The sequence below is a fragment of the Myxine glutinosa genome, chromosome 2 (genome assembly GCF_964187855.1).
Source record: "Myxine glutinosa chromosome 2, kmMyxGlut1.1, whole genome shotgun sequence".
Classification (NCBI taxonomy): Eukaryota; Metazoa; Chordata; class Myxini; order Myxiniformes; family Myxinidae; genus Myxine; species Myxine glutinosa.
Window position 1 is genome coordinate 35,588,932 of NC_136262.1, and position 23,027 is coordinate 35,611,958.

The 23,027-nt window shown below is 41.4% G+C and overlaps 1 protein-coding gene across 1 annotated transcript in view; it reads right to left on the bottom strand.

Moving 5' to 3' along the window:
* The window catches only part of DST (dystonin), a 390,037-nt gene that overhangs the window by 242,870 nt on the left and 124,140 nt on the right, over positions 1-23,027 (bottom strand). Inside the window, exons 14-31 of the mRNA XM_078772579.1 lie at positions 21,224-21,352; positions 20,576-20,653; positions 20,114-20,275; positions 19,888-19,992; positions 19,708-19,803; positions 14,586-14,711; positions 14,342-14,494; positions 14,011-14,165; positions 5,554-5,680; positions 5,179-5,362; positions 4,909-5,069; positions 4,611-4,789; positions 4,383-4,521; positions 3,249-3,442; positions 2,834-2,996; positions 2,646-2,729; positions 1,651-1,758; positions 1,419-1,517 (exon numbers count right to left, since the gene is read on the bottom strand). Coding sequence (XP_078628705.1) covers positions 1,419-1,517; positions 1,651-1,758; positions 2,646-2,729; positions 2,834-2,996; positions 3,249-3,442; positions 4,383-4,521; positions 4,611-4,789; positions 4,909-5,069; positions 5,179-5,362; positions 5,554-5,680; positions 14,011-14,165; positions 14,342-14,494; positions 14,586-14,711; positions 19,708-19,803; positions 19,888-19,992; positions 20,114-20,275; positions 20,576-20,653; positions 21,224-21,352 — 2,442 coding nt within the window. The remainder of the gene's footprint in view (positions 1-1,418; positions 1,518-1,650; positions 1,759-2,645; positions 2,730-2,833; positions 2,997-3,248; positions 3,443-4,382; positions 4,522-4,610; positions 4,790-4,908; positions 5,070-5,178; positions 5,363-5,553; positions 5,681-14,010; positions 14,166-14,341; positions 14,495-14,585; positions 14,712-19,707; positions 19,804-19,887; positions 19,993-20,113; positions 20,276-20,575; positions 20,654-21,223; positions 21,353-23,027) is intronic.

Here is a 23,027-nt window from a genome sequence, read left to right on the forward strand (position 1 = left end):
TCTTAAAAGTGTGAATGGGACAGGCGACCATGATGTGTTTTTGTGAATTCATTGATGGCAATATAGGTGAGCAGAAAGCGTTATTTTCCATTTTCCACTTTTTTCCACTCTTTTCAAAAAAAATATTCCACTCTTTCAATGTGGGAATGCCAGTTTGCTTTCATTAGCAAGAGGATGGTGAGGAAGGGGGTGGGGGAGAGCTAAGATGGAACAGAGTTTGGGAGGTCTAGGTTGAGGCTTTGGTAGGGGGTGGGCAGGACTTTTGGTAGGGGAGGGGGCTGAGGAGTTGTCAGGATTGCATGTGTAAGTTTACCTACAGTAAAAATGCAATTGGACACAGGTGTGTGTGTGTGTGTGTCGTTGGTTGTTGTCTCCATATGCAGGTGGAACGGAGCCCTCCTGGGTTTCAAAGTATCTACCTTTGCATGTGTGTGCATGTATGTATATAATTATATATATATTTTTTTGTTTGTTGTTTTTGTTTGCTCATTAAAGGTTGGAGAACTAAAAATGGATGCATTTGATTTTAATCCCAACCGCAAGTCATTACTTAATGTATGTGTATATATATATATATATATATATATATATATATATATATATATATATACACCATACATACATACATACATACATACATACATACATATATATATATATATATATATATATATATATATATATATATATATATATATATATATATATATATATATATATATATATATATATATATACATATATAGTACCAGTCAAAAGTTTTGATACTTTTACTGGTGTGCTTATCACTTAAAAGTGTACTTAAAAAAATTTTGACTGGAAGTGTGTGTGTGTGTGTATATATGTATATATATATATATATATATATATATATATATATATATATATATATATATATATATATATATATATATATATATATATATATATATATATATATATGTATATATACACATACATATGTGGGTGTGTCACTGTTAGGGGTTGGCACAATGACCATGCGGGGGTGATGTGCTAGTTTCCTTAAAAATGATTGCTTGGTTCTCAACCCTCAACTCTTGCCTCCAGTGATCATGATTTGATATTGCTGGGAAATTGTCTTTCCCTCGAAATCATTTTTAACACCATGACAAAGGACAGAGTTGCCATATCAGGTGACCAAAATGATCCGTTGGGTTCCTTTTTCCCTCACACAGGCAGCCATAAATACACACATAGCAGCTCTCAAATATACCACAGCACATTCTTTCAACAAGCACCGGAATTGCTTATTATTGTCACAGCACAGCAAAGGAAATCCACAAGGTTACTTTTAACACAGTCGTTAATACGATCCTGAAATCAGGCCAGTGATTACCAGGTGAATTTGCACACCGTGCATCAGGCCCATAAAAATTCAGGTAGAGGTTATCTTTTACCTCCTCATCCTGAAGTCGTTTGAGAGCCTCACTGATGAACTTGATGTACTGGCTTGTTGTCGTTACCAGCGCTGTGTATCGTGTTCTCAGTGACATGTACTGCACGCACGCACATTGACGTGCACACACACACACACACACACCAACCTGGATGTGCTGAATTCAATCAAAGCTTGAGGAATGTTCACCTACATTTGTCTCGCTTTTCAAAAACCTTTTTGTTAACGTTTACCTCCTGCATTAGGGTGTCCGAGGTCGACAATATTCTTCGACGTTTGTTGGGCGAACGCTGGTGCGTGTCTACCATTGCTTTGTAGGTAATGATCTGAAGCTGGTACTCCTGAAAAAAATAGTTAAAGTGTGTTTAAAGTGAAAAAAAGCCATAAAGAGCTATCATTTTAGAAAACAAAATTCACAAAATCCATTCAAATAGCTCATCAAGATTGGGTACGGAGGCGTGAGCTTAATCTAAATGCAAAGGAATGATTTTTGGAGCACATTGAAAAAAACCCCACAAAACTGTGGGCAACTTTGTATTTGGCAATTAATTTACTTGGTCCTTTGCCGAAAGCAGATGTGTTGATTTTACATCTTAAATACAATAAGTAAACAAGAAAGAACAATCAGAGATTGCAAACCCTCACCAGGATGTATTTTCAGTGGATTTTAAGGCTTTTGTGTTCAAACAAATATGGCGGCCGAACCACGTGACCGATGACGTCATCATTTATTTTTTTTCGCCGCCAATTTATGCTTATATGACGCTCAATAAATTTAATCTTGATAGGATGAAGTTTTGTACTTGTCGAATTATGACATCATCATTAACATATTTTATTCTCCATGGAGAGTTTTTTACAATGAGCCATGTCTCAATTTTTTCTATTCAGCACTTTCGGAGATATAGAGGTGCAAAGTTTTTCGTTTTTTTCAGGAAATTATGACTATGATGTCATAATTATCATTAGAAAAAAATTACACAGGTGGAGTTGTGTAATTGCTTAATGCCAATTACATTAAGCAATTGCTAATTGCATAATAATGCTCCAAAATTACACATGACTATGATGCCAATTACTATGGTGAAAATTTCCTATCAATCGGACCAACGGTTGCAGAGGAAATCATATTTATTCTGTGCGGACAAACAGACAGACAAACAGACAGACAAATGGACTCAAATGCAATACCCTCTCCTCAGGCGAGGGTAATTATGTTCCACCAAACCTTAGCAGCTGAAGAATACTGCTCGGAAATCTTCTGGCACTCATTCAACTCCACTTGGTTCTTCTCAATGTCTTTTGCTAGTTTCTGCAGCAGCAGAGAAAAAAAGTTAATCACAGCAAATGCTGAAGTGATTAATGGCATCATCAGATGCAAGAAGGCAAGGAAAAGGTGATTAATGAAAGTCACACCTTCTGCTTCTCAAGCTGAGCCTCCAATGACTGCTTGTCTTCAAGCTTAATCGACTGGGCCTCCTCCTGCAGCCTGACGGTTTCATCCAACCACGAGGATATCACATTGGAGTTTTCTCGGTACAACTTCAACAAATTGCTCAGCTGCTCCAGCTCTTTGAGCCTGTAATGATCCAGAGTTGCGAGGAAATTTACAGTTATGAAACAGAAAACATTCAGAGTAATCCTTCCTCGGATTAAAAATGCACATCTGGTATAACTTTGTCATTCACCAAGCATAATGAACACCAGAGGTGGAGAATGTCAAGCTTGAGATATCTGTATTGAATAAACACCTTTAGATGAACATGTTCTAAGACCCCAGCAAAAACTGACATTTCCATGACGTCGAGGTCACTAGGTGGTCGCTAGATACCTGAAGTCAATGCTGGAAAGGATGTTCCTCCAACGTTCCTGGAGATGTTCTGACTTCTCCCGGAGCTTGTCTAGATCCAGGTCATGCTCCCCATATTCCTCCTGTATTTTCTGCTCGAGATTCCGTGCCTCGCTCAGTGCCTCAGCCAGGGCAGCACGCACATCTGCACTTTCATCAGCCTCAGCTAGCCACTCCTGTCAAGCAAGGATGTTGACCACAGTGACACTTCAATCTTCATGTCACAACTTTGACTATATTGACTCAAAGATATCTCAAAGGATGAAGTGGATATATTAAGGAGGAGGGGAAGAAAGCAAGTGTATCAATAGCACAGTTCGTGATCACTCCTGTGAGCAACCTGTGGATGAATATTAAAACGCTGGTAAGACAACGAATGTAAAAAAAAACAAGAAGATACCATGCAGAGCACAATACTTGCAAAATTCACCCCCACCCCCACCCCACCCCACAAAAGTTGCCATGGATATATCAAATTATCCATTTCATTGATTAAAATTGACGATCTTAATCAAAGCTCGGGTCAATCGGATTAAAATTGATAATTTTTCAGATGAAAATTGATATGAGAAGTTTGACCTAGAGTTGACCTTTGACATTTTGACCTTGAAAATAGTTAGGTTTCCCAATTCAATGACGCACTCTGCAATTGCTGTTTAATTTTCAAGTTAATCAGATGAAAATTGACGATTTGTCAGATGAAAATTGATGATTTTAGAAGTTTGACCGTTAGTTGACCTTTGACCCCAAAAATAGTTGGTTTCCCAATTTAGTGACTCAATATGCAAATGCTGTTAAATTTTCAAGTCAATCGGATGGAAAATCACAATTTTAGAAATTTGACCTGAAGATAACCTTTGACCTTTGACCTTAATTCGATAGGCTTCTTCCTTATGACCAACTCTACCATCTGGTGAAGTTTTGTGAAGATCGGTTTAAAATTGTGACCTGTTGGCGATGGACAGATAGACAAACAGATAGACAGACAGACAGACAGACAGAATAATGCACAAGACCAACCAATATCTTTGTGAAAAATCTTCGATTTTGCAAGTAATAAAAATGAAATTTTCAATTTGAGATAAAAAAATGAAATTAAACATATAACATGTATACCTGCAATTGGCTCCTATAATTATTGGTGGCAGCAGGGTCTGCAGGGATGTTCTCCTCTTGGCACAAACGTAATTCCAGGCCTTTTACCAGACTCTCTGCTTCCTGCACCCTTTCAACCACCACATGTACCTTCTGTAACCTGTGGGGATAAACATCGTTGGGAAAACAAGGCATTCAGAAAAAGAGGCTTTGTAGAAGTAGGAATATGAATTGGGAAGGTTTATCCACCTGGTAAGTAGGATAGAGCAGAGGGATTCCAGCCGTACAAGCTTTTCACGGCAAGAGTCGTACTCCGATTGAAGCGATGGAAGGCTTTGCAATGAGGTAGCATTCGTAAGCATTTCCTGGTATTCCTTTATCATTCCATCGAATTGTGCAGCCATGTTTGACAATTCTTCATTCGTTTTCTGTCCGAAATGAAGAAAAATTGCACCCACACTAAGTGTTCTCCTTGCACCCACAATTCCCCAACGATAAAATGAATATTAATTTGCGGACATTATTAAACTAAAGGAGCGCGCTATACCTCTTGTTCTTGAAAACGCTGCCTACTGTCTTCACTGGGATTGCTGTGCGACAACGGTGTTCGTGCCCGTCGTAGCACACGCTCTTCCAGCCCATCAAGGTTCAATTTCAGGCTATGTAAACGTGAGATGAGGCCTCCACAAGTCGACTCGCCCGCCTCTTCTGCAGCAAAGAGCACAAAATGGTTAAGCTATGGCACATTGCAACCACAAAATCAATATCCAGGGTTTACATGAAACCAGAGACACATCCTTGTATCAAGCTAACTCACCATCCTTGATAGCTGCAAGCAAAGTCTCCATGTGCCTTTGACAAGACTCCAATCTCTCCTCCAGCTTGGATTTCTCGGCTGGTGAGAACAGATGCGACTCTTTGCTGTCCTCCAAAAAATCCTGGTGATGGCATTGCAGGCTCCTCATGGAACCTTCATATTCTTCCTTTGGTAAGCCCTTCAGCTGTTACGGCAGGACTGCAAGCAATCAGGAAAGAAGACTTCTATCTTATTTAGTCTCATCATAATTTGGCTCGTGGCCTCTTCTATCTAATCATGGTTTCTTCCTTTATTCAGTCAGTCTTCAGTCAATGATTCATACCTTTCTTCTGAGCAATATTCTTGAGTTATATGCATGTCGTGAGTATAACCTACCGTGTGCACTGTCCACGACTGGATCATTTCAATGTTCTTGAGCAGGTAGAGATAAGATAAAAGGCACTTCATATTGATGTGCTGCTGGTGCCAGAGCGCCATTGCATTCTGATACATCTGCTCAATCCTGCGTGGCAGACCCGTTGGCCATTGAATGCAAGTTATTAAAAAGTCGTTTAACAATTTATTTCAAACACATATCTCATGCATATATGTACGTCTTAACCCAATACTGTTCTGAAATCCTGCTCATCGTTAACATCATTTTTTCTTTCAGACAAGATGAAGGCGCAGAAAAGCAAGGACGTGAGAGTGGCGGAGTGGGGCTATATTATCAGTTAAAACAGCAGTACGACACAATAAGCAAGGAAATGAACGAACAGGAAAAGAGGATAGAGGAGGGTTGGATTAGCTTATGTAAGGTTGATTAATTTATAATTACAACATATACGATATTATCTATACTTTCATATCTTTAGATTAGAAATATATATATATATATATATATATATATATATATATATATATATATATATATATATATATATATATATATCTTTACAGCAATACCCCGGCCTACGTCATTAATTGGTTCCATAAGCCGTGACGTAACTCGGTTTTTGACGTATACCGGGCGTAATGCCTTAAAATGAAGACAAACCGTAACCATGCAGCATTGATGTTAAGCACTGCCTGATAGATGTTATAGTTTTTCCAAAACTGCCGGATGTTGATGCCTTCCTCCTCTGACGTTGCATCGACAGCCTGACGAAGAGTGCGGCGGAGATAGTAGCACTTAAAAAGCACTATCACACCCTGGTCCATAGGCTGGATGAGCGATGTGGTGTTGGGTGGCAAGTACACCACCTTCGCATTGGGGTCGAAATCACCGACGTTAGTGGGATGGCCAGGTGAATTGTCCAAAATCAGCAGCAATTTAAATTGAATTTTCTTCTCTCGACAATAGCTCTTGACAGCCGGGATGAAATGATTGATGAACCATTCTTCAAAAATTATGACGGTTACCCATGCCTTCATATTATTCATCCAAATGACGGGAAGAGACGCCTTCGGGATGTTTTAAAGTGCCCAGGGGTTCGCCACATGATACACCGAGTGGCTTCAGCTTGAAGTCGCCGGTGTAATTACCCCCAAGCATTAGCGTTAGCCGTTCCTTCGCGACTTTGTAGCCTGGCATGGTCTTCTCCTCCTTCAAGATAAAGTATCTGTCGGGCATCCTCTTCCAAAAAAGGCCCGTTTCGTCGACGTTGAAGATCTGCTCGGGCAAGAATCCCTCGTCCTCAATGATCTACTTCAAAGTGGCAGGAAATTCCTCGGCGGCTACGGTGTCGGCAGCTGCGGCTTCGCCCTGAATCTTGACGTTGTGCAAGCTGAAGCGCCGTTTAAAGTGTGCAAACCATCCAGAGCTTGCAACGAAGGTTGTGTGTCCTTATCCTCTGGGTACTTCTTCAGAAGATCCTGGAACAAAGACTTCGCCTTCTCCTGTATCAGCAGCTGGCTCGTTGGTATACGTTCGTATTGGTATGCGTTGGTATTATGATGTAGGAGTGATGTAAAGACGCACATAATGACGTTCGCTGAACTGAAATTTACTCTAGAAGAGTGGTGTAAAGTCGGATTTGACGTAGGTCGAAATGGCGTAAAACGGGGTATTGCTGTATATATATATATATATATATATATATATATATATATATATATATATATATATATATATATATATATCAAGTAATGAACGGTGGTTGGGAATTATATCCACGATATCCATTTTTCCGTTCTCCAACCTATAGCTTTGTCTTAAAAAAAACTCAACGTTTCGGCCAGCAACCCAGCGTGCGCTGAGCCTCCACTAGCCTTCATCAAGAGATGATCTTGATGAAGGCTAGTGGAGGCTCAGCGCACGCTGGGTTGCTGGCCGAAACGTTGAGTTTTTTAAAGACAAAGCTATAGGTTGGAGAATGGAAAAATGGATATCGTGGATATATATATATATATATATATATATATATATATATATATATCGTTTTTTTTTTTTTTTGTCCAAGACTTGAATAATGTTTTTGTCTTTCATTATCCTTTGTCTTTCATTATACAATCTTGTTCTTCCCTCCAGGGCTTCAAGACCACCATCTCAGGTCATTCCCCATCTACAACCATTATCTTTTCTACCCCCCATTAACACCACCCCCACCCCCACTCCATACCCCGACCTCTTTCCACGTTTCCAGTTTTTCCTTTCACTTCTGTGATTGAGAGTCTGTAGCTGCTGATTGAGAGTCTGACTCCTGTCGTAGTCATGATTATAAATCTTGTTAAACCCTCTCGCCCCCTTCCCCACCCCCCCCATCCCTATGTCCTCCCCATGCCCTCATTCTTCCCCAGATGCCATATTTCCCATACATCTCATATTTCTCCAATTCTCCCTATATTTTGTCCATTGGCCGATGAGAATGATGCTGTGATCGAACATCTTATCAATGTAAAGAGGAAGGCTTTTCGAGCACGGCAGAATGACATCAACTGCTCAAAGAAAAAAGAGGAACACGCGAAGGCAAAAGCGGGAGTCCAATGAAGGAACAGAGCTCACAAGAATGAATGGTGGATCATGAAAGCACATGAAATCCAACAACTGGCAGACACTCGAAACAGTAGAGCCTTCTTCTACGCAACTAAAGCCATTTACGGACTGACAAAACACGATTTGAATCCCCTACACTCAAAGGATGGAGAAAGACTTCTTAAAGACAATGAATCGATTACCTCTCGCTGGAAAGAGCACTTCCATGACCTGCTAAACCACAACTCAAATGAAGCTGTAGTGTGCTTGACCAGATCCCTCAATGACCACCCAGGGACGAGATGGCAGCTGACCCCACTCTGGATGAACTGCTCAAAGCTATCGAGCAGATGAAGACCAACAAAGCAGCCGGACCTGACGGAATGCCTGCTTAGGTCTTCAAACAAGGTTGCCCTCTACTCACTCAACAGTTGCACCTGCTAATAACCAAAATTTGGCAAAAAGAGGAGTTACCTGCTGACCTCAGAGATGCCCTGATCATCACTATTTTCAAGAAAGGTGACAAGGTGGACTGTGGGAATTATCGTGGTATCTCTCTACTGGCTACCACGGGTAAACTTGTTGCTAGGATCCTCACCAATCATCTCCTCCCCATCTCAGAGGAGATACTCCGAGAGTCCCAGTGTGGGTTTAGACCATCCCAAGGTGCAGTGGACATGATAGTTTCAGCGAGGCAGCTTCAAGAGAAATGTCGTGAAAAGTATCGCCCCTATACATGGCTTTCATAGACTTGACTAAAATCTTTGACACAGTAATTCTTCAAGCACTTTGGACTACCCTGGCTAAGATTGGTTGTCCCGACAAGTTCATCTACATCCTCAAGCTGCTCCACGATAACATGACAGCCAATGTCCTGTCAAGTAATGGATCTCAAAGCGAGCCCTTCAGAGTGAGAACAGTTGTCAAACAAGGATGCGTCATTGCCCCTACACTCTTTTCAATCTTCAACTCTTCGATCCTTCATCTTATCAAGGGCCAGTTACCCTGGGGTGTCAAAATCATCTACAGAACAGATGGAAAGCTATTTCGACTAAGCAGACTCAAGGCAAAAAGTAAGATCTTAGCCACCTCTGTAATTGAGCTTCAGTATGCTGATGACAATGTTGTGTCTGCACATACTAAAGAAGATCTTCAATCCATCCTCAATGCCTTCACTGAAGCATATGAAAGCCGTGGCCTTACCGTGAACATCAGGAAAACGAAAGTGCTCCACCAACCTTCCCCAACGGAGACTGTACAAGCACCATGCATCAAAATCAAAAGAGTGGCTCTGGAAAACATCGAGCACTTTCCCTACCTTGGTAGCCATCTATCCAACGAGGCTGATATCGACGCAGAGATACAACACAGTCTCAGCTGTGCCAGCGCTGCATTTGCTCACCCCAGGAGCAGAGTCTTTGAGGACAAAGGCATCTGCTCAGAGACAAAGCTTCTGGTATACAGAGCTGTTGTCCTATCCACATTGTTGTATGCAAGCAAAATTGGACCACATACAGACGACACCAGAAAATTCTGGAGAGATACTATTAACGTTGTCTCCGGAATATCCTTAGAATAAGCTGGGAAGACATGCGTACCAATATTAGCATCCTGGAAGAAGCTAAAATGACCAGCATCAAGGCTCTGATCATCCAAATCCAATTACGTTGGATGTGGCATGTTGTCTGGATGCCTGACCATCACCTTCCCAAACAGCTTCTTTTCTCCCAGCTGAAAGAAGGTCAGTGGACTCGTGGTGGACAACGTAAGTGTTTCAAAGACACACTAAAAGGCAACTTGAAGCCATGCAAGATCAACACAGATACATGGGAGACCCTCGCGCTAGATAGATCTGCTTGGCGCAACGTGCTCTACAAGGGTTCCCATTGTTTTGAAAAATTACGTCGACAAGCAGTTGATGATAAGAGGAGGAGAAAAGAAAGACAATAAAACAAAACAGCAGATCCCCTTCCACCTGGGAACAAATGCCATCACTGCAACAGGATTTGCGACTCAAAGATCAGCCTCTTTAGCCACAACTCATGAACTGGAAAAATGGTCATACTCGGCTACGAGTGATCGTCGAAGAATAAGACTCTCAAGATGGAGCAATGGGTTATAAAAAAAACTATAATCTACACCAACAGCCAGACACGGGATATGAATATAGCACACAAAAAATCTTGATTTCTTCCCTTTCCTAAAAAACCTTTCAAAAATAAGTATATTTTAAGGTGGAGGCTTCAGACCAAAGAAGAAAAAGAGATTACGACCAAGAAAGACAGGTGCAAAATAAGTCAGAGAAGTTTTACAACAAATGAGTGCAACACTGTTCTAGGAAATGAAATAAAATCATTTTATATCAGCCCAATTCTACAATAATTAATTCAAGCATTCTCAACAACAATCTCTGCTTAGACCTTTTTTTGAAATCCCTCTCCTACACAAGACAGTTAATACATAGAAATATATAAAAAAGAAGCATATTTGCTGTATTGGCAAAAATGAAACAAAATTCCTCGGTAAATTGTACCAACAAATATTGCGTACCCTTGTAATAAGGTTTATTACCAGATTGTGCAAGAAATAATCATCTTGTTAAAAAAAAAAAACAACAAACAGAGCCACGAAACATTTACTGGAGTATATTCGAAAGTTTCATATATTCAGGAAGACGTTAAAAATAATATGCAATTTGAAGAAAAGACCCCCAACCCCCTCCCCCAAAAAACAAAGGAAACTAGAACGGCACTCAGTGGAGAGCATACCTCCACCTGGTTGGCCATATCACTCAATGGTGAAGTATCACTTTAAAAATTCTACTAGCTGGATCCGGATCCGGATCTTTACCAAAATTGAATCAATTCTTCCTTGTCACATACACAACCTGTCCAACAAGTTTCATCCAAATCCATCCATAGCTTTTTGAGATATCCTGCTATGTATCGTTTTTGGCCCTATCTCCCAATCGCGAAGGATCACTTTTAAAAAATTAAATAACTCTCATATCCGAATCTATATTCTGATCTTCACCAAAATCGAATCGAATTGTCCTTGTCAGACACACAACCGGTCCATCAAGTTTCGTCCAAATCCATCAACAACTTTTTGAGATATCCTGCTATGTATCGTTTTTAGCCCCATCTCCCAATGGTGAAGAATCACTTAAAAATTCTACTAGCTGAATCCGAATCCGGATATTCACCAAAATTTCATTTCATCAAAAAATTTCATCAAAAAGTCCACAACTTTCTGAGACATTTTGTTCACAAACGGACAAACAGACAAACAGACAGGGGTGAAAACATAACCTCCATCCACCTTTGGTGGCGGAGGTAACTAAAGCAGACGCGTTAACAAGAGTGTGAAAACATAATTCGGGTGCACATGTATTTATAGACACGATAACAGTCCTCCAATAAATGACACATTTGAATAAATTCATATTTCGTATTTGTGTTTCCCCAAGGGGGCGCACCACCCCCAGTAACACTCGAATATGCATAGCACGGATAAAATGATCTCCTCATTTAACTCTTATGGACAAAAATGCATTAACAAACCAGCCCTGCATTAGCCCTATGCATTAGCTATTAACCTAACCGGAACATACACCATGGCTTTTATTTATGAGCAAATGGGAAGGAAGAAATAACGAAAGCCCCTTTGCTGAAATGGTGCCAATCTGGAAGTTCACCAGAACCACAAGTAGCTATTTGAAGGATGAAATGTACATTTTTTGTTTAAAGGAGATGTGAGGTCACCAAAGAGAACCATCGGTACCTATGTAGCATTGTCCTCATGACATAAAACATATAATAAAGGGAGTGGGAGACAAGATGGGGAGAGAGAGGAAATCACACAAGTACAACAGTAAGGAGGCATGGGAGGGGTTAGGGGGGAGGGGTTAGGGGGGCGGGTGGGTTGAGGTATAAAACACATGGACACTGCTAGGACTTCCAGGAAAGAAGTCGGTATTTCAAGAAATTGGATCTGGGGTGAATTAACGGGGATGGGGCAATATGGACGGATGGATATGGTACAATATGGATGGTGGACGGGGATGGGTAACGGGGGATGGTGCAATAGTTACGATTTACATTATTACAATACAGTCGGACCCTGCTATTTGCGGTTCCGCTATTCGCAGGTTATGCGTATTCGGGTTGATAAAATGTGACCCGTTTCTCTATTCGCGGAAAATTGTCGAGCAAATTTGCGTGTTTTTTTTCTATTCGCTGCCATGTTCCGAGAAATCGCAGTTTTTTTTTTCCCTATTTGCGGCCGTCTTCCGCGAAATCGCAGTTTTATTTCCTATTCACGGCCGTGTTCCGTGAATTCGCAGTTTTTCAGGGGTGCAAAAAAAAAAATCACTTGCCACTAGCTTGACACATTTATAAAACCCATCTTTCACCAAACATGCATAAAGCAGCTGGAAATAAGCAAAAAAACATCTTCTACGAGCCGTGAGCATGACCTGCTTCTGCATTCACTGCTGTGTGCTTTGGTTTTCATGGCTTTCGAGGCCGCAAATTTTAACCGCACTATAATCGAGAGCTTCGCGGGATATTCCAACAGCTGCATAAAACGTCATCCCCGCGAGTTACTGTACAGAATGAAAACACTCCACAGTATATATTTGTGCAATTAGCTGTCTCCCTTTTCCCCATTGAAACTGGCACAGCATGCATTCACCGATTGTCATCGACATTCGCAGGATTTGCCTCTCCATTTCCAGGATTTGCCTCGCCATTTCCGTGACTTCAATAAATATTCACGGGATTTGCCTCGCCATTTGCGTGATTATCGCCGACATTCACGGGGTTGTCTCGCCATTTCCGGGACTTTCATCGACCTTCGTGGATTATCGTGGACATTCTCGGGATTTGTCTCACCATTCGCGGTTTGTTCCTCTCTATTTGCGGATTGTCGTGATTCGGGAACCTATCCCCCCTTTTTCCATTGAAAATGCCCAGCCATTCGTGGTTTCACAATTCGTGGCATTTTCCAGGAACGTATCCCCCACGAATATCGGGGACCAATGGTATATGGGGGGTTACAATTTTGTGGAGTGGATTCCAACAAAGTGAAATGGAGTGGCATGGAGTGAAGTAAAAAAAAGAAGATTCGAGTGGAACAAAATGGAACAAGTGGAATAAAGGTGCTTTGAGCTGAACAAAATAAATATATATAATTAATAACGACACGGGGATTATAATCATGCTCTTGGAAGTACGTTATGCTGCATTTCCTTAAAAAATAATTGACAATCAGTGCTTTGGTTCTACGTTAATCTCAAATGGAGTAACATAAAATGCAGCCACTTTGTCAAGTGATTTACAGAAATACCAAAAATGGTTTGAAGAATGTTAACCTCCTGACTGACCATGGGAGTACAAATTACTAAATGATCATCTTCATGACTCAAAACTTTGTAAAATGTTCCAGGTACTAAGTAATTGTACAATTTTAGGGTTTCAAAAATCCCGAAATTTATTGATGGTGTAAATACTTGTGGAGAATATTAAATAAGTTACAATGTTTGCATACACATTATCCGGTAACAATGACACATCCCAACTCAATTTACTCCCTTGGGAAGTCTCGTTAAGCACTGTACCATCTACGAATGAAAGTCGCAGTTTCTATAAAATTTTCGGAATCATAAAAGAAGGCTTTACTGCCTTTTAGATCTTTGCATGCAAATCGGTTTGAGTGAAACTAATGTTGCGGTCATAAAATCCGCATACTGGATGTGATGTGTTATAACAAATTGAGCAAGACTAAGACAGATTCAAACCCAATGATCAGTTTCAAACTTTCCATACAGCTCTAATACAAAATACACCTATAATGAAAGAATGGACTAGGAGCTTAACCTGCTGACAATTTCGTTGGCGTCAGGATTGGGAGGGGGAACCAGGAAGCAGACAGATGGTACGGTAGCGATGTTTCCCGCTGAGCTGATTACTCGCCACTTGCTGCGTTGGGCGTTTTCCTCCAGTACACACTCATCATTCTTGTGGATAGAGATCTGTGAGGGAAGATTGTCTTTGACTCAAATAACAAAAAATGACAAACCTACTGCTTTACCTATGTCCAATTCGCTGTATTGATGGACATCTTAGAAATCCTGGGTGCAATGGACTTCATCTGGTGAAGAATAAGAATGAATAAAGAGAATACATAGAATGAAAAATGGAAATTTACCTCGATCTGCTTGAAGTCACACAGTGCACGCACTGGAAGAGCATATGGCAGATAAGCAGCAGGCGAGCGTGGCTTCAGCTGGACAATGGAACGTGCTCGACCCACCAGCCCCGCAACTGTCGGCTTGAGATCCAGAAGCTGCTCCTTCTCCTCCTGTATGCCCAAAAATCGTTAACTTTAAAAAGTGTACTAGCCTGCAGGACATCATGCTCGACAGAGTGGCCAGCCAAACTGGTGTACATACCATGGAGTCTTGTAGGAGGTCCTCCACTTTTGTCAGGCTGGTAGATTTATCACAAGAGTATTTCCTTGTGATAATGTCCGTGAGTGACTTCAGGAATTTTTCAAGCTCTCGTGCTTCTGAGAAGAACTTGTGAGAACAAAACCAAAAGTGCATAATGTATTAGATGACATTGAGGTACTGGAGACAAATTCAATTTGTTTCAGTATACAATTCCAGTGGCCAAAGTAACATGGAGGCAGTGTACAATCTTGATTTGTTAGGCTTCAAATGAGGTTCCCACTGGAAGCCCATTGTTCTTGTCAGGATTATTACTATTCTCACACATTTTGTGGAGATGATTCCGAGAAAACCGTTATAGGTAGGTAGCTCTATGAAACTTTAACTCATTATAGATACCATTGTAACTTAGTGCATCATAAATTTTTACCCTCGCCAGAGGAGAGGATGTTGCATTTGAGTCCGTTTGTTTGTTTGTCTGTTTGTCTGTGTGTTTGTCCGCACAGAATAAATATGATTTTCTCTGCAACCGTTGGTCCGATTGACAGGAAATTTTCACCAAAGGTGAAACTCCACCTGTATAATTTTTTCATGATAATTATGACGTCATATGTCACGTGGTTCGGCCGCCATCTTGGAAAAACACCAAAAAACTTTGCACCTCTATATCTCCGAAAGAACTGAATAAAAAAATTGAGACATGGCTCATTGTAAAGAACTCTCCATGGGGAATAAAACATGTTAATGATGATGTCATAGGTGCCTCCATGACGACGTCATAATTTGACAAGCACAAAACTTCATCCGATCAAGATGAAAATTATTGAGCATAATCCAGGAATAAATTAGTTTAGAAAAAAAAAATGATGACGTCATCGATCACTTGGTTCGGCCGCCATATTTGTTTTAACACAGAAGCTTGAAAAACCACTGAAAATACATCCTAGCGAGGGTTTGCAATCTCCGATTGCTCTTTTTCTTGTTATTTTTGCAATTTTGACTTACATTGGCTGCCATTGCTTATGACGTTATAAACCTAAAACATCTTCTTCTACAGAACCACTGAACGGATCAACGCTAAATTTTACAAATATGATCGCCCAGCCATATAGTAAGGGAAACATATGAAAATCTGTTAACTAAATTGTTACCAAAAAATTTCTTCACCAATATGTTTGTAAAGGTGTGTAATAACATGTGTTAAAATGTTGAAGGTCAACTCCCGTGGGAAACCCAGAAAAAAAGCTGTTGAATTCGGGTACCGAAAAAATTTTTTCGAGAATTTTTATTTTTTTAAATCGGCCCTTAAGTAACTTATGAGGGGTCAAATAAGGGTTTTTCATGATTCTGAGTTGATTGTTAACATTTATATTTCACCACAGACACTCCTTTGTGGAAAAATAATTTCTAAATATATCTCATTTTCTACTTTGCAGGACATGGAGTCTAGCAATATGGATGAAGACGTTACTCCACCTGTGCTCAATTGCTTCATCTGTGCACGCTCGGATACACCAGCTGAAAGGCTCATACAGGCAACTCCAAAGGGATACTCAACTTTATTGAAACAAGCAGAAACTGTCGAAAATGTTACTGTTGTGGAACGTATGAAGGAGGCTCAAAAGGAAGGAAAACTGAGGTACCACCAGAAGTGTAAAAATGATCTGTACAACAACTTTGTTGCAACCACCAAGAAGTCAGCTCAAGCATCAAAGGCAGAGAAAGAGTCATCAAAGTTGAAGAGAAGACGCACTACTTGTGAGTTCAGTTCATCAACTGGCTGCAGTTCTAGAAGATCACAGTCAGTTGACCTCCTGTATAAGGATGTATGCATTCTTTGCAACCAACCAGCCCAGCTCTACAAAAATAATCCAGCACAAGCTAGAAAGAAATACAGAGTGCCAGATAATTTGACTGCAGATACACTGAAGGCAAGCTTGCTGAAGACAGCACGGAGTCGCGGGGATGACTGGGGCACTGAAGTCACTGGACGCCTGGAAGGGATCAACGACTTGGTAGCAGAAGAAACACTGTACCATTTGCGATGCAAACTTATGTTTGCGAGAGGTGACAGTTTGTCCGAGACTGATGAGGAAGGAAAAAGGAAGAGAGGACAGAGGAGTATTGATGAGGAGCGAGAGGCAGTTTTTATTGAATTCTGCGAATGGTTAGACTCAGAATTAGAGCATGGGGTAATGAACATGGACCAAGTCCATGAAAAGCTGCAGGAGTTTGATCAGTCACCAGAGAAGAGCCTTTCTTATTCAAAGCATTGGCTAAAGATAAAACTTCTAGAGAAATACGAAGACACCTTGTATTTCACAACACAGGAAAGAAGGGCAGATGTACTCTGTCTCAAAGATGGCACCGACAATATTCTGCGAGAGCATCATGCTAATCTTGACCATGGAGATGAGAAGACTCAGATCATAAAGACGGCACTCAAGTTCATATCCAATGATATTGCCTTGATTGATTTAGGTCCTCCAAAGTCATACCCCACCACACACAGTATGACTGACATCGATAGTCAGCTGACACTTGTTCCTGCAAGCCTTCAGATGTTCTTGAGACCGATTGTCAAGACAGACGAAAGAGTTGCCGTTTGGGGGCAGAATTGTATTAAGGCCTGTCGACCTCGGTCTGGAGTATTGCCACACCAAATGGGGCTTGCCATACAACTTGATCATAGATTTGGGTCAAAATGGATGCTCAACAAGTTCCACCGGCTGGGATACACCGAGTCTTACACGGAGACACAAAACTACAAATACTGCTTCCTTAATAGTAGGAGTGGAGATGATGTTCCAGATACTTCTGGCACTCTTGACACCATTGTGGAGGAAACCGATGAACAGATCAATGATGAGGTTGCGGTTGATGCTGCGCTTGAGGATCAATCAGTGATGACAGCCAAAGTGCCAGCCAGTGAAAGTGAATTGTCAAGTAATGATCAGGTGGTCTTTATGGAGGTTGGGGAAACAAACAATGCAGTCACTCAGTTTGTTGGAGACAATATAGATTTAAACATTGTCTCTATTCACGGAAACACTCCCTTTCACTCAATGGGTTGGATCGAAGTCACCTCTCCGGCACCACCTTTGCCAGATCCACAGACAACAGCAGCTTTCCCCCGGGTGAAGTCGAAGGCACTCGACAAAGCTAAGATCCTGAGAGGAACTGAAGTAAAGATTATTCCATTTACGAACAGGAAACAGATAGGAACGAACGCGATCATGTTTCTCCCCCTCGCTGAGCTTTCCTCCTCCCTGGCTCATGATCAGCCACTCCTCACTCCAGGTGACACACTCTGGGCAGCGGGGTGGGTGATCAAAGCCAACGATCCTGAGTTCCCACACTCCAACTGGAATGGCTGGATGAAGAGAATCCATGCTAATGATGCAAAGCAGAGCACACAGATCGAGTTCCTCCCAGTTATTGAAGGAGACCCTAATGACCTCAACATCATCTTCACCACTCTGAAAGAGTGCATACGGCGCGCTGGGGTCGCGCGTGCTGACTCTACCTCCAACAGAGGGTGCAGCTGCACAACATTCACTCCGTGCCTACCTGCAGACCCGGGACTGGATCCTTCTACAGAGCATGTCTCTGAACCCCAGTGACTATGGATGGACAATAGTTGTGCATGGGTATGAGCCAGTTCCAACACTGGACCCCACGGCTCCTGAGGAGCTATTGCAGTTCACGAGCTGTAATTGTCATGGAGATTGCAGCAACCGGCGATGCAGCTGCAAGAAGAATGGGGTCACGTGCATCTCGGCCTGTGGAGTCTGTAATGGCATTACATGCAGAAACTGCAGTGATGATGTTGTTGAGTCTGAAGAAGACATAGACAATGACTGTTGAAACTTCTGACATTGTGAATGAGAAATAACTCTTGAGTATTATATATGTATGTGAAATAAAAGCTACTTTGTGTGTAAATGTAAAAGTGAAAATATAAATGTTAACAATCATCTCAGAATCATGAAAAACCCTTATTTGACCCCTCATAAGTTACTTAAGGGCCAATAAAAAAAAAAAAAATTCTCGAAAATAATTTTTCGGTACCTGAATTCAACAGCTTTTTTTCTGGGTTTCCCACGGGAGTTGAACTTCAACATTTTAACACATGTTATTACACACCTTTACAAACATATTGGTGAAGAAATTTTTTGGTAACAATTTAGTTAACAGATTTGTGAAATATCTCATAAAATGCCCTTACTAATAGGGATAAAAGTTTGCTGAAAAAAACATCATCAGTTACGTGGTTTAGTGGCCATATTGGATTTACAAATAAAACGTTAAAAATCCACTTCTCCAAAACCGCTTATCCGATCAATACAAAACTTGAAACACGTTTACATTCCGATGGCGGAAAATATTTGCAAACTACGACGTCAACAGTCATGTGTTTTGGCCGCCATCTTGAATTTAAGCAAAATCTTAAATAACCTTTTCCGGTGTACCTCTTAATGGATAAATGCAAAATGTCATACATATGATCAACTACTGATGTGGGAAAAAATATTTGTAAACGATGCCATCATCAGTCACGTGATATGGCCGCCATCTTGGATAGAAGGAAAACCTTTAAACATCTTTTTCGCCAAATCTGCTGAACAAATAAATACAAAATTTCATATGTATGATCAACTCCCCATGAGGAAAAATGTTTCTGAACTATGACATCATCAGTGCCGTGGTATGGCAGCCATCCTGGATGTAAGGATTGTTTTTTTTGATAATCTGCATCTTCAAAGCCACTCAATGGATCAATCCGAAACTTCATATGTATGATTGACTACAATGAGGATTTTTTTTTTGCAAACTATGATGTCACCAGTAACATAGTATGGTGGCCATCTTTGATTTAAGGAAGAAAAATTGAAAATCTATATCTCCAGAACCGCTTAACCGATCCAAACCAAAATTTCCATATATGACCGACTACCCATGAGGAAGATTTATTGAAAATTATGACATCATCAGTCACGTTGTACGGCGGCCATTTTGCCTGGAAGCCTATCGATCATCACTGCTCACAGTTCTAGTTCTATTTGTTTTAGCCTTACCATCTTGATCTACGTCACAATAAGCAAATTTACTGAACTGTATTTACCTGAAAGTGAGTGGCATTTTCTTTAAGATGCATTTCCACACAGTTGCAGATCTGCAGAATCCAGTTCCACTGGGACTTAATGGCAGCCAAGTATGCCTAGAGGATTGAGAAGGTAAACAGGGGAACTTCCCAATTCTCTTTTCAAGTATATGATATGCCAGTAACAGTCATCCTCCTCACCTCAATGGTTTGTTTTGCAGGGTGATTCGTTAGAAGCATGTGTTCACCAGCATCTCGCAAGTCATTCAGATCTAGTTCTTTTTGCTCCAGCTCCTTTAGGAACATCTATGAAAAGTAAGAATGAAATAAACTTTTCTGCTGAATGAAGAAATCACTTTTATCCTGGAACAAAAAGCAAAGGTTGAACTTAAATGTTTGAATGGAAGTCTTCACCCTGAAAGCTCACCTCATGGTACTCCTGCTTGGTTCCCAGATCTGTGTTGCGCACACCCCAGTCATACGAGATCTCCTCTTCTTCTTTTTCATTGAGCCACATCAGTTCACGTGTTGCACGTGCCACAAATGCGTGCAGGTTCTCAAGGTGCCTCAAACGACCCCTGGCGTTATTCTGCAGCCAGGTTTAGAGGGTGGAATAGGTGACGCTTATGAGAGGAGATGGGTGTTTCATAGATCAACAAATGGGGTTGTGCATGTTCTCCTTTTAATATATGCATGTCGATTAGTCGAATCTCAATAAGAGGTACAGTCTTTCTGATGGATTTTGCAAAAATAATAGCAAATCAATTTTATTCTTATTTATTATTTTTATCTTCTTTGCTGTTATTGACTTTTCTCCCAAATAAAATATACTGCATTTTGCTTTTTTCAATCCCTTGGTAACCGCTCAATGAGTTATTTCTGTACTCACCAGCAGGCGTGTGTACAGTAAGTCAAGGCGTCCCAGGCTGTCGGCATACGTTCCTTTATTAGATGAACAAACCTTTGTCTGTAAAATAAACATCGACGTATAAATAGCTCAAAGACAAGATAGAATCTGCAGATAGCTTGATGTTGTAAAAAGCATGGTGGAAAAATGGGACCATCTTGACATCAACCGATAAATACAAAATAATTTCTACAAACGTTCGGAAGAAAGCAAGACATCATGATTTTATTCTCATCCTCAATACTACTAGATGAAAGAGCTACTCTCAAAGTTTCAGAAGTGGACTATTTCCTCAATAAATTTGCCCGAGTACCAGTCCAGAGAAAAATCTTTGGGATGCAGACCAGAGAACCAGCTAAACATGACTTTCAAAAACACTTCTGATGCATTGATAGACCTCTCCCCCACCCCCCTCCGACACCATCCCACCCCCCACCACCACCCTCTGTAGTCACATACATCACCCAGGAATCACACCAGGACTAGGCCAGTAAGTGACGAAAACAGTCAGAGAGCATCATTAAAGATACCAAAATGATTTGGGGTTTAAATAAATAGTGAAAACAAAAAAGCTGGAGCTCAGAGTACATACACACATGCATGACTATCATTACAATATACATTTCTTACTTGCTGTGCCCTCAAATTCTCCAACTTGTGTCGGAATGATTCCACCTCTCGGAGGAGGCTTCGTTGACTCTGGAGGCTGCATTCGACTCCTGCGAGATCAGTTCCCCACTCAATTTTCTCTAGCTCTGCCTGCACATACCGACAAGAGTGCACATACTTGTGAAATGTTCGGTTTATGAGAAAGGGGTGGTTGTTAGTTTTAGGCCTGAACCACTGTTTTTGTTCAGGAATATGCTTAGGATTTTAAAAACTGCATTAAGGACATGTGGTAGGGATACATTGCTCTTTGTGCGTCTCACCAACGGGATGAGCCTTGTCTACCTTTGACTCCATAGGTCAAGATATCTTGTCCATATGTTCTCCTTATGTCAAACTGGGCAAGGCTGGGTATGTGAAGGGGTCAAGGCAGTATATGCATGTTTTACTTCCACCAAAAGGAGAAGATCCCTCTTTACAGCTGTCTGTCAGCATGTGGGAGGCGGGATTTCGACCATTCGCGACTCATGATTGGTTTGGACTTCCGAATTGCTGATGGTCAGCTGCAGCTGGAACAGAGAGACCTGGTTGGCTGTGACTGTGACTGTGACTGTGTGACTGGTTGGCCTCAGCAGTGAAAAGAGGGGGAGGAGGGAGATACTTTCCACAGGCGGAGTTGAAGAATAAAGCCACACATCCAACCCTGGGATGATCTCATATCTTCACTTTTGGGGCCCTCCGGCCTGATTGCTCCTGCCTGCACTCTTGCATCGGTAAATCCTATTTGCTTTCTGCCGTGAACAGCTCCACATTCTGCTCTTCACGTCCAAGTACTGACTCTTTAGTCTGCTGTTTGGCCCAACTGGCTGATTGGCCAGCACATACAAGTCCAGCAACAGCCTGGGGGTTTTCACGCTGTGCTTTCCCCCTTTGACTTGACTGGTTGAAGTACATGACTATTGTGTGTGTGTGGGCTCATAGCTCGGGTCGTCCTTTCGGTATAGTTCCTGTCTGCCTTTCTGTTCAGGATTTTGTTTCATATCCTCTTGTGTTCATAATAATTTATTTATTTATTACTTAAAGACACGTGGTGTGCCTCATTCCCCCATCACTTTGCCGTATAGATGTTTGGTATTAATTTGGACCCCCTAAGACTAAGAAAAGAAAAAAAAGAACCGCCTTTAGAGGCCATTTTTCCCCACAGAGCGGGGGTTGGCCTTTTTTGGGCACTGTGGTCCCCTTTTTGAAGCAATGTTTTACGGCCGGATGCCCTCCCTCCCGCCAGCCCTGTTGGTCGCCTCTTGCAACACACAGGGAATCACCAGTGAACTGGTACTCAATATGCCGACCCCGGAGGGATGACAGGCTGAGTCAACCCCCCTGGCATTAATTCAGCGATCGACCGGGATTCAAACCCAGGATCCAAGGATCCCAAGCTGGCACCCTAACCGCTAAGGCAACACCAGGCTTTGCAGACGGGACGGTGGCCTCTGGTTTTTGTTTTTTTATCACCTCTACTCTGACATAACTCCCGCTATCTCACTGACCCTCCTCAGAAACTCCAGAAAGCATTATTCCAATAACATCCTCTTAGTTAAACTCCCAAAATCCTGGCTTATGGCACACCTCCACTCTTTTGTTACTCTTTTCTCCAGTTTGTGGACACACTTTCCTGAGGCTGTTCACAAGCACTCCTCCCTCCAGGAGTGGATCACCTAGATGGAAGCATCTGAATAACACGATCCCAATTCAATGTCATCTTCAAGGCCCACAACCAGTACCATCAAGAACCACAAGAGCGGTGTCCTGATGGTAACACCACCATCTT